At 43.8% G+C, this 12,861-nt stretch overlaps 1 protein-coding gene across 1 annotated transcript; it reads left to right on the forward strand.

Moving 5' to 3' along the window:
- The first annotated feature begins 8,180 nt into the window (after nucleotides 1–8,180).
- LOC124461605 lies at nucleotides 8,181–9,002 on the forward strand. Its single transcript, XM_047013122.1, has 2 exons — nucleotides 8,181–8,303; nucleotides 8,373–9,002. Exons 1-2 carry the CDS (start codon nucleotides 8,181–8,183, stop codon nucleotides 9,000–9,002), a joined length of 753 nt encoding a protein of 250 aa, XP_046869078.1.
- The last annotated feature ends 3,859 nt before the right edge of the window (nucleotides 9,003–12,861 follow it).

A 12,861-nucleotide genomic window follows, 5' to 3' on the forward strand; every position in this document is an offset into this window, starting at 1 on the left:
GGCAAATCCAAGGTGATCATTTACACCGACCACCAGACTCTCACTTATGCTCTCAGCCCAAAAAATAACAACATAAAACTGAAGAAATGGAAAAGTTACCTGGAGGAATATAACTACGAGTTAAAATATAAACCGGGTAGCTCAAATGTCGTAGCAGACGCACTCTCTAGGAACCCTACTAACATAAATGCTAGTAGTACGTCAGCTACAGTCCACAGTGATGAAAGCTCAGGGCATGAACTCATTCCAGCAATGGAAGTACCCATCAATGTCTTTAAAAACCAATTGTTTATCCTCACCGGTGATAACGAATCCACCACCTTCGAAATACCATTCCCCACATACCACAGACATACAATAGTGAGAAGTAATTATTCCGAAGAAAACCTTGTAACTATTTTAAAGGAAAAAATGGATCCGAGAATAGTAAATGGTATTTTCACTTCCGAAAGTATCATGGGGAAAATTCAACAAATTTTTCCGGAGCATTTTAGGAATTACAAGGCAAGATTCACACAAACCCAAACTGTAGATGTCCATGATCAGACCCAAGAACAAGAAATCATAATTAAAGAACACCTTAGAGCACATAGAAATTCCATCGAAAATAAAAAGCAAATTTTATCTGAGTATTTTTTCCCAGGTATGAAGAAAAAAGTAGAAGCAATAGTAAACTCTTGCCAAACATGTAAACTCTCGAAGTATCAAAGACACCCTCCGAATCAAGAAATACAACCAACCCCTATTCCGATATATCCAGGCGAAATAATCCATATAGATTTATATTCCACCCAAAATAAGATAATTTTAACAGCCATAGACAAATTTTCTAAGTACGCGCAAGTTAAACTCGTAAACTCAAAAGCAGCAGAACATCTTAAAGTACCCTTACGTGAGTTATTGATAGCCTTCGGTATGACGAAAACCGTGGTAATGGATAACGGAAAAGCTTTAAATTCTGCATCAATAAAATTTCTTTTAAATAATCAGTTAGGTTTACAAGTCCACACTACCCCACCCTATACTTCATCTAGCAACGGCCAAATAGAAAGATTTCATTCCACATGTACGGAAATAATGAGATGCTTGAAGTTAGAGCACCCCGAAATGGAATTTGAGGATTTAATATTCAAGGCTGCAGATGAATACAATAAAACAATCCACAGTACAACCAATAAAAAGTAAATAGAAGCATTTTTCGCAACAAATTTAATCCATACACCAGAAAAATTAGCACTCGAAAGGGAAAAGATTTCAGAAAACATCTTAAAGAAACAAAACAAAGACCTAGGGTACCATAACAAAACAAAAAAACTCATAAAAATTTACGATCCAGGTGAAATCATCTACGTTAGGATTAATAAACGATTGGGTTCGAAACTAACGTCTAGATATAAAAAAGAAATAGTAGCCGAAGATCTTAATACCAAAGTTAAAACCAGGTCAGGCAGGATAGTTCATAAAAACCACTTGAAATATTGAACATCCTTTTCCGACAGATTGCTTATGTTACCACTTTGCTGGTTTGAGTGGTCATGTTGGAAACTGGGTTAGCCGCGCGCCAGAATGGAACCTTTAAAATCGTCCATGTCATCGAACTAGAAAAATATCAAATGGCCATATCCGTTTTAAAAGAAGTCGTCAAAAATTCGACAAACCTAAGTCCGTATCAGCCTTTTTTGGCCTATGGGATAACGCGGATACAGAATGAACTGAGGAGGCTTCAGCCGATGCAGTTTAGAAACAAAAGATCGCTTGATATACTTGGCACGGCGTGGAAATGGTTAGAGGGCATATCTGATCACGCAGATCATATGATTGTGGTAAATAAGATCAATGAACAATTGGTAAACAATAATCGGCAGGTCGTAATTAATAATCTTATAGAGAATAAGATAAACGATTTAATTAAAATAACTAATACCATATTAATTAAAGGTAAACCCGAACCTAACAATAAGTGAAAAGAAATTGAAATAACCAAATTTAAATTGAGTCTCCTAAGAGAAGAAATAACAAATATTATCTATGCAATCGATTGGGCCAAAGCCAATACAGTAAATTCACTAATATTATCCTCTACCGAAATAAATTTCATCGAAACAATTAAAGAAGAGAGTTTAAAATTTTAAACATTGAAGAATTAATAGAGTTTGCTGAGGTCAGTGTAGCCTCAGATGGTAAATCACTCCTTTATATTGATAGCCTACCCAGAGTAATCAATGAAAGTTGTAAACAAATCCTAGTAATACCAATTAAATATCAAAAATTTATAGAAGAAATAGACTATGAAAACATCATGAAATGTAACAAGAAATACTTCGGGTTAACCAATAAGAGTAATTGTAAAATTCATAATGGTAAGACAATTTGTAAACTGGAAGATCTGACTAATTTAGAAAACAGTAAATAAAGCTATCGCTGGAAATGATCAAGGAGTTACACATCAATAATACTAATAATCTGGAGCGTATCCAAAGAAACAACTTGATTATGTCTTCATCAAACTGCAACCATGGTCCACCAATGGAAGTCTCAATCGGGCCCAATATGTTGTTGGGACCTAGGACGTCCGCACTTAAAGGGACTATTAAAGGGGGAGGAGTTAAGCACTTCTATCACAACTCATACCATAACATAGAAGCCATAAACCCAAGTCCGTCAACACATGCCCATTAACCGCATGCCCATTGGCCGACCCTATTTCATCATCACATGCAATACCCATTGGTCAACCCCACTCAATCGTCACATGCCCATTTGTCGCATGATCGCCAATCTCAAGTAACAGTCCGATCGCTAGGATAAACAATAAGCCTGCACCCCATTTTCCCAGGCCCTAGAAGAATGGTGTCGGGTTCGGTGCAAACGCAGAATCACGCCACAAATTTCGGCAATAAACAAAGAATGGTCCTGAACTCTTGTGAAAACAAAGAATGGTCCCACGCACTTAAAGTGGACTATTGGACTCAGCCAACGCCGCCGCCTGCGACGACGTCGATTACCCAAGCCTTCATCCAACATAATCGAACCATAGCAAATCAGTCTTGAGCCTAAGTACAAACCAACCGGTAACTTCGCTTAAACTCCGCCGAATTCGCTCACCAAAGTCAGCATCTTTCAGTTGTAATTAAAACATACTGTATTGTAATAAAAGTGACTTTATAAATAAAAATTCATTTTTTTAACCCGTGAGTGAAGGAAGTGTTTAATTTATATAAATATATATATATATATGAGTCCACATAAGGGTGAAAATTTTATATGTATGCATATTCATTTATATATATATCGGAGTCCACTGAGAATTAAACATTCTTTTATATATATATATATGTATATTTGTGGTTAGGGTATTTAAAGGTCGCATATACGTTGTCGATGTGCCACGCGCTTTAGTTTTCTTTGCAAGCGACAGTTACATGCGAGAAAGAGACAGGGACACACGAGCAGCCAGTAAGAATGAGAATAGACAATTCACCGTTTGATTCGGGGCGTGTGTGTGAGCTACGAGTATTCTCTTGCCATTTATATCTCACACTTACACACAGCTTTGATTCAACCGGTTTTTTTTTGTCATTCCTTCACTCACACTGATTTGCAAGTACAGTCGCGCGTTGGGTTTCGTTGCAATGAGAGCAACAAATTTAAAAAAAAATTTTTTATATACATATATAACACGCACACAGTCATGCCATGCTAGGTGAGAAAATCGGCAGAGTCTCTGGCAGGGTTTCGACAGAATCATCAGCAGAGTCATCAACAGAGTTTTCGACAGGATTAATAGTATCCTCAACAGCATAGTTCGGAGAGAATTATTAATGAAGTCAGCTACTGAGTTACCGACAGAGCTAGCAACAGGGTCATCAACGGAGCCATCGACAGAGTCGCATATAGAAATTAGTTTTATTAAAATAAAAATTTTTACAAGAGAGAAGAAAAAGAGCTAAAGTTACCAGAAGCAGATAGAGCGAGTCAAGGTCATTAGTGAGACTGTAACCTACCGCACTTCGAGTTGAACGGGACCTGGGTATGGGTAACCTAAAAATCCACCGCTCTCACTCAAAGCAGCAGAGTGAAAGAGAAGGAAGAGTAAAGCACAAGGGGCCATTTAAGTCCAAGCATATGCACTGGAAAAGGCAGTCAGTGTTTGGAACTCAACAAGAAAACATCGAGGGAAAAAATTGCTTCAATCCGAAAGGATAACAACTGGACAAGGATCATCAACAGGGCTACTCATTAATACAAGGATTAACAACAGAAGGATCAACAAGGACATAGGACAAGGACATTCATCGCCAAGGTGAACTAAGCTCAAGGATACCTCAGCACCAACGGAGATTAATGCAAATGACATCAGGAAATTCGGCAGCAAGGACCACTATTTTTTCAAGGATATTCTAAACATTAATCGGAGTAAACGCTTATTTTCTTTGGGCAACATCGAGGGAGAATCAATCACGTCCTCAATAACTATGTTCTACATTCAAGGATTTACCTATTTCAAATAAACAAACTGGATCTAATTCTATCAACAGGCAAGATCTTTCTTATATATTCGAACCATTGCAAAGATTTTGTTCAAAATATTTAAACCGAAAACCACCTCGAAAGTTTCGCTGGCGGCGATAATTCTAATTTACGCGTCACCGTTACTTACTCTTCATTGAACAAAGATATATACATTTTTATATTTTCTGACCCCTTCCCTGCTGAATTTATTAAAAATTAAAGAAAATATATATATGCACATCCATATCATAGTCTAAAGGTTTACCGAAGCCATCTTTACACAGTATCGCGTAGCCTACTGGGCGAACTCCGACAATTTTTGGCTGCTTATCGCTTATACTACGACCCCGAGTCCTTACTAATATTCTAGCAATGGGCGTTCATTGGATAAACCATTGTCGCAAAGCCGAGTTGGAAGTCCTGACGAATTCGGATTAGACACCGGTGGAATAGTCGAAGACCTAAGAAATCGTTTCCGCGAGTTCGTCTCAAGGGAGGATCATCATCCTGAGGTATTGAGTCGACTTGCCGAAATCAAAGCCCAATTTAGTGCCGGGGACAAGAAATTAGATGTAAAACCACAGTCTAGAGCACCGTCGCCTACTCCCGAAGAAATTGTTTCTCAACTACCGGTGCCACAAGACACTAACTATCTTTCTGAATCGCATTCTGGTTCTCGTTCCGGTTCTCCGACACCTTTCGGTATGCCTGGCTCATAGATCAACATCGAACCCAGTGAGCGGAATCGAGTCCATGAACTACTGGGAGCTATGCCTCGATCGCGGAACGTATAACTAAATGGGGAATTGCCTTTAGCGGATCTACCGATCCTATCTATTTCATCTAGCAAATCTCTATTTGCTCTAAATCTCTAAATCTCTGGTCTCTACCAGAGCCGCGACGTACCGTTTGAGTATGGAGACTCTGCCTCCGATGATAGCCATATTATTGACCGGACGGGCCGAAAGTTGGTGGCAAACCAGCGGTTATCGGGAGATAACATGGGTCGACTTCAAGTCCAAATTTTTAGAGTTCTTTCTACCCCCACGCTATTTGAGAAACTAGAGGATAGCATACGCGCTCGAAAGCAACGCCATCAGGAACCATACAACGAGTATCTAGAAGACCGTAATGAAGAGAGCTAATTACTCGACGTTACAGGAACTCGACAGGATCTACGAAAATCTATTACCAGACTACAAGCTGTATACCCGACGAAATAATTTCCAAACGTTACCCGGCTTAACTAAATTGGTGGTAAATTATGAGACAATCCGATTGGAGCAAGGCAGCGATGACTCAGCGCATTCTTGGAAAAGGAGCAACGCCGTTCAAAATAAGCCCTTGGATCATATAGCTTCCAGCCTAAACGGGACTGCGATATGTCAACTCTCTGAAGTACTCGTGGATACCAGCACAGCTTGCCGCAAATGTGCGGGAGCTGGTCACTTCGCACGAGAATGTACGAAGCCCCGTGTGTTGTTCTGTTGGCAATGCGGACAAAGGGGGGTACGTACCATCGAATGCTGCCGTCGTTCGGGAAACGAGCCAAACCTCTGTGTCAATCTGGGCCAGGCGGAGGGACTAGACCAGGACTTCAGCCAAGTAACCCCCTCCTCCTAAAGAAAGACCGCATCCAACCCCATGTCCTCGTCAATAGTAAACCAATGGTAGCTACCTTGGATTCTGGAGCGAACAAGAGTTTCATAAACGAGGAAGTGGCTCTTCAGCACTTCGCTCCGTTCCCGACCTTGCCGATAATACTCGTACAGCGATCAAAAGTTCTCTCAGGGCAAGCATCAGTCTCGGGGCACAGACCGTACATATGACATTGTTAGCGATGCCATCGATGATGGACCCTCTTATTCTGGGAGTGGATTTCCTTCGGAACATAGGAACTTCTATACGTTGTGGAGGTTATCTGTTACAGTTGCCCCCTTTCGATTAGCCCCACAGTCCCATCAATTCTACAATTGAGCCATCGCTAGTGGCTGATGACCACACGCAGCCTGATGCTCATTTAAATCAACCGGATCCTGCAGAAACAACCGCTACGCCCAAGGATACCTCTGACTCTCAGCATAGCAACAAACCAGTATGTCAGGCAGGCTTGGCAGTCTTGCCGCCTCCAACACCCGACGCTGTCCTTAAAAACCCATTACGCCAGCCCAGCGGCAAAAAGGAACCGGTAACCGAGATGGACGCCCGATTAGCCTCAGTAGAAGCTGAGATCCGTGACGAGGACTTGAAGCCAGAACAATCATCTAGTAAGGAACAGGAGACATTAGAGCCGGAACTTCAAGCTATTCTTGACGCGGAAATCACTAAGTTCGTTTCATTGTTTTGAAGACCGATCGAAACATGAAGCAGAGGTACTATCCCCGTAATCCGTCCCAACAACAAATTATCAACGAAACAGTAGACGCACTGCTGAAGGAAGAGCGTATTGAACCATCTAAAAGCCCTCACGTGTCACCAATCGTGTTGGTAAGTAAGAAAACTTTTGATACTCGCATGTGTATAGACTTTCGGCAACTGAACGCTCAGTCAGTGCGTGACGCATACCCCTTGCCTCATATACACCATATCCTGGAGAAATTGAGGAACGCGAAATACATCTCTACTCTAGATTTAAAGAGTGGGTATTGGCAAATACCCTTAGAGGTCAAAAGTAGAGAGTGTATAGCTTTCCAGTGCCCGGACGCGGATTATTACAGTGGAAAGTCATGCACTTCGGCTTACACTCTATAGCGTGATTGGACCCGAAATGGAACCACATGCCTTCGATTATCCAGACGATATCATCGTAGTCGGAAAGGCGCTCGAGGAACACCTCTCACACCTGCTTGAAGTCTTTCGGCGTCAAGCCAATTTAAGAATCAACCGAGACAAATGTCGTTTCTCGACGGTGCTGAAAGAGTCATTGCTTACGCTAGTCGACGTCTCTTGAAGGTGGAGGAAAACTACTCGACTACTGAGAAAGAATGCCTAGCAATAGTCTGGGCCATCAGGAAATCTCGTTGCTATTTGAAAGGCTATTGCTTTGAGGTGATCACGGACCATTTGGCTCAAGTGTGGCCAGATGGGAGTTGGAGTTGGAATAATACGAGTTCGAGATACATTATAGACGAGGTAAGCTGAACGTGATTGCCGATGCCTTATCGCGACAACCTTTGGACAACTAGTAGAACCGGAGTGCAAATGGTGGCTAAAGATGCGGCAGCACGTCACGGAACACCCTGCGGATTTTTCAGATTATATATTCGAGAACGGCCAGATTTATCGCAGACGAGACCCCCATCCAGATGACCACGATTCTACACCTTGGCAACTATGCGTTTGGCCTAGAGTGTCGAGACCAAGTATTACAGGAATGTCACAATGTAGTGACGGCTGGCCACTTGGGGATCAGGAAAACCACTTTGCGAGTGACCCAAAGATACTTTTGGCCAGGCCTCTTTCGAGATGTCGCGCGTTACGTTAGATGCTGCCTCACCTGCTTGCAATTTAAACCGGCGCAAATGAAACCAGCGGGCAAAATGCTCACCCGTCAAGTCGCGGAGTCTTTCGATACCGTGTGTACTGACTTTATCGGGCCTTTGCCACGTTCTAAGCAAGGTAATACGATGTTACTATTTTTCTTGTATTTATATAGTAAATGGGTCGAGATGGTACCACTTCGTAAGGCCACTTCAGTCGCTTTGGAGAAGGTATTTCGCGAAAGGATCTGGGCCCGATTCGGCAATCCTCGCACCCTCGTGAGCAATAATGGCACCCAGTTCACTAGCAAGGTTTTCAAAAACTTTTCCAAAACATCCGGAATTATACTACAGCATACCGCCCCATATTCTCCATAGCAGAATCCTACCGAGCGCGCAAATCGAGCCATCAAGACCATGATTGCACAATACCTGGAGAATGGGAAAAACACTTGGGATCAATGGCTTCCAGAAATAACACTAGCGATCAACTCAAGCGTCAACGACACCACCTGCTTCAGTCCAGCTTACATCATATTAGGTCGGGAACCCCGTATGCCCGGCGCTCTTTATGACCAAGTAACGGATGTCTCCGGTAACGAACCCCCTAGCCCCGACGAGCGCGTCCGACGAATGGAAGATATTTTTAAGCTCGTACATGAGAATCAACTGAACGCTACCCAGAATCAAAAGAAATACTACGACCTGAGACGACGCGACTGGCGTCCAAACATCGGGAGCATGGTCGTGCTCAAGCATCATGTGCTGTCTAATGCCAACGAAGGGTTCAATGCCAAACTGGCGCCTAAGGGCCCGTATAAAATAATCAAGTTTCTTTCCAGCAACGTCGTTAGACTTCTTGTAGCCCAGAAGCGTGAGCGACGTACCCCCGGTCTGGCTGACTTAAAGGCCTTTAATAGTGACGACAACGAACCACCAGAACTCGGTCTTTCTGAAGACATCGGCCTCGAGACACCTCATACCCACGGCCCGCACGAGGCCACTGATTAACGATCTTTCAAGGGGGACCACTTGTTGGTGGGTGCGCCTGCCCAACGTCCCCCTTCCTTCTAACGAGGTGCTCTTCGCACCGATGCTAGGCAAAAATTATCTTAAACATTGTATCTTAGCTTTAATCATAGCACTTTAACACTCTTTATATTTCACAGCAGTATGTCACAGCAAGGAGAAGACGACAGCGACCGCGAGGCCCACATAGCCCGGATCGTCGAACAAATGATTGCTGTATGTGAAAGGGAACACGGCCCTGTCATGCCCGGCCCCACCACAAGCGGTAGTCCACCGGAAGACCCAGTCCTTCTCTGCCGCGTGGAGTTGGCCCCGACCGACATCCCGACCGAGCGACCTGCCGGGGGCAAGGATCTAGAGAGCGACAAGAAGCCACCCGACGAGGCTCAACGAGCTTCCGCCTCGACCCGACCTGAGCGCGCTGTGATACTGTCGGTGGTCGAACTCTCTCCCCCGGCACAAAACATCGGACCCTCGGAGTCTGCCGGCCCTGTTCGTTTGGAGGATTCGACGGTATCCACTGGTCCTGTGGGGCAAACCTGCCCGGAAGAGACAATCCAGAGTCACCGCCGCTGATGACTATGGATTCAAGTCCAACTCGCCGTCTCACCGTGTCTAAAGCCCGCGCAGACCCAGTTCCGCTCACACCGGACACCCCTCCGCGGCCCGTTTGTGAGTGTCTGGTGTCTCCAGAAGTCGTGGAAGCAGCCATGCCAGACACACCTCTGCGGCCCGTGTATAAGCCGATAAGCCCCCCAGCGAACACAGGTGTTCTCCTGACAACCGTCAGGGTCAGTGAGACACAATCTGACAACGAGGAGACGCTTAGACCTCTCCGGGACCGTCCTCGACCATCGCTCGCCCCGGCAAACGACACCGCTACTCTGCCAACTCACGCCAGCCCTGGACCAACGTCGCGAGGCCCTTTGCGCCGATCTACGCCAATTTATGTGCCGGAGGCCACCGCCGCGGCGTCCAATTATGTCCTCACACCACCAGAATGGCTCGTCGACACCCCGGGTAGACGAGTACCCGCTGAAGTCCGAGATCGGGTGGCGGTACTCCGTCACGATGGACCCCGCACAAACCACCGTTTCCTCATGTGGGCGGATGATCAACTGTTCCGTATCGACGTTAAAGTACACGGGCGAGTCACGATCCATTTCGTCCGTTCGAAATAAGGACACCGTGTGACGAGTCACATTATCATTGCAATTTAAACTACGCTCATGTAGGGCCCCTCTTCATTTTTACTTTTATTTTTTAATACGCCCATGGAGGGCACATTAAATATCCCAACATGAAAACTAACTGTAGTTCTTTTTTTTAACGTTTAACACACCCGGCATTATTTCTTTATTTGTCAACGAATCTATGTATACCCTTTCCCTTCCCTTTTCCTTGGCCACTTCACTATTTGAGTGGAGCCGAAGGATCAGCGGACTTCGTCAGGATGAGTTATTCTCCTGCAGACGAAGTCAGTCGCTGGTCTCTAGGCTCAGTCACAACTTTGCCAAGCGGGCTTCGCTTGGCAGACGAGATCAGTTGTTGCAGTTCCTCTTCACCATCCCTTTCTAATAACCACACTAACATTTCCTTTCACGCCTCCCGTTCCCAGTCCAAGAGGCAACGGATCTTGGCCAAGCGGGCTTCGCTTGGCAGACGAGTGGAAATTGAGATCAGTCGTTGCTACTCCTCTTGGACTCTCCTCCTACTCCTTTCCCTTCCCTTTTCTCCCCTTCATGTGATCTCAGTCCCCTATCCTAATTCTCATCAAGGTCTCCAGATCAAATAAATGTTCTGTAGACGGGACTCTGGGACTGAGAACTGTACCCCAGCCAGAGCTTCCTTACAATTATCAATTTGTTGGTGGAATAATTGAGTGGGCAATTGAATTTTTTTATAAAGTCAAGCCCCAGGATTCCGTCACATGGGATGGGGAAATCATTTTCTTTTACTTGGAAGGTGTGTACCGTTGAGAGGTTGCTGATCTTTAGTTTGGTTTCACCTATTGTAAATAGGACGTCTTTGCCTATTCCACTAAGTTTTGTCCGTCTTTGTATGTCAACTGTATTGTCTTTTCTTAATATTTTTTTTTTTGTATGAGTGATACATCAGCTCCTGTGTCTAATAGTAATTTTGTTGTCCCTACATCGTCAAAGTTTAAAGTTATGTAGCTATTAAGGTTGAAATTTAAACTATATATTTTATTTGTTCGACTTTTTACATCAGAGGACTTTCGGAGTTTTCCGAATTTCCTTCTATGTTTGTAAATCTGACATTATTATTTTGTTGTGTTTTAGGAGGATAATTTGTATTTCTATTGTTATAATTTCATTTGGGTTTCTATTTTGGTAATTGTTATTATAATTTATTTTATTATTGTACGAGTTCTTATTTGTGTAATTGTTTCTTTTTGCGTTCTTGCCATTTTGTTTTAAATTCATTAATCTTGCCTCTGCTACCTGAACTGTTTCACCCTTAATTTCTTTCTTTATTATGTTTGTATTATACCATTTATAGTATTTTCATTTGTTACTAGTAGTCTAACGTCCCCTTTTAGTTTTGTTTTTATGAGTTTAATAGTTGTTTCTTCATGTTCTGATTTTATTTTATTGATTATTTCCAGTGAATCTATGAAACTTTGAAGTGTTTCTACTCCACCATCATACTCCTGAATCAGCTTAGAAGCTGTATTAAGAAATTTAATCTTTGTTTGCACCATCTTTGGTTTTGTATTATCTTGAATGTCTTCTGGGTTATCTTTTACAGCTGGTTCTTCTGTGTCTTTTGCTACTAGAGGTTCAAAAGTTGCTTCTATATAGTATCGTTGACGATACTATGCGCAGTACGTTCAAGTGGCCCCTACGACACTAGGACAAAGCATGTTACGCGCAAACCCAAGCAGATAACTGCCCACCTCCCACCCGACCGACCGAGGGGTGCAGCCGTATAACGCACGACACGAATCGCGTGGTCAAAATACACAATAGAAAAGACAGGTTCGAGGTACATTATAGACGAGGTAAGCTCAACGAGATTGCCGATGCATTATCGCGACAACCTTTGGACAACTAGTAGAACCGGAGTGCAAATGGTGGCTAAAGATGCGGCAGCACGTCACGGAACACCCTGCGGATTTTTCAGATTATATATTCGAGAACGGCCAGATTTATCGCAGACGAGACCCCCACCCAGATGACCACGATTCTACACCTTGGCAACTATGCGTTCCCCTAGAGTGTCGAGACCAAGTACTACAGGAATGTCACAATGTAGTGACGGCTGGCCACTTGGGGATCAGGAAAACCACTTTGCGAGTGACCCAAAGATACTTTTGGCCTGGCCTCTTTCGAGATGTCGCGCGTTACGTTAGATGCTGCCTCACCTGCTTGCAATTTAGACCGGCGCAAATGAAACCAGCGGGCAAAATGCTCACCCGTCAAGTCGCGGAGTCTTTCGATACCGTGTGTACTGACTTTATCGGGCCTTTGCCACGTTTTAAGCAAGGTAATACGATGTTACTAGTTTTCTTGTAACGAACCCCCTAGCCCCGACGAGCGCGTCCGTCGAATGGAAGATATTTTTAAGCTCGTACATGAGAATCAACTGAACGCTACCCAGAATCAAAAGAAATACTACGACCTGAGACGACGCGACTGGCGTCCAAACATCGGGAGCATGGTCATGCTCAAGCATCATGTGCTGCTTGCCAACGAAGGGTTCAATGCCAAACTGGCGCCTAAGGGCCCGTATAAAATAATCAAGTTTCTTTCCAGCAACATCGTTAGACTTCTTGTAGCCCAGGGGCGTGAGCGACGTACCGCCGGTCTGGCTGACT

This window comes from Drosophila willistoni, unplaced genomic scaffold (genome assembly GCF_018902025.1).
Source record: "Drosophila willistoni isolate 14030-0811.24 unplaced genomic scaffold, UCI_dwil_1.1 Seg559, whole genome shotgun sequence".
Lineage (NCBI taxonomy): Eukaryota > Metazoa > Arthropoda > Insecta > Diptera > Drosophilidae > Drosophila > Drosophila willistoni.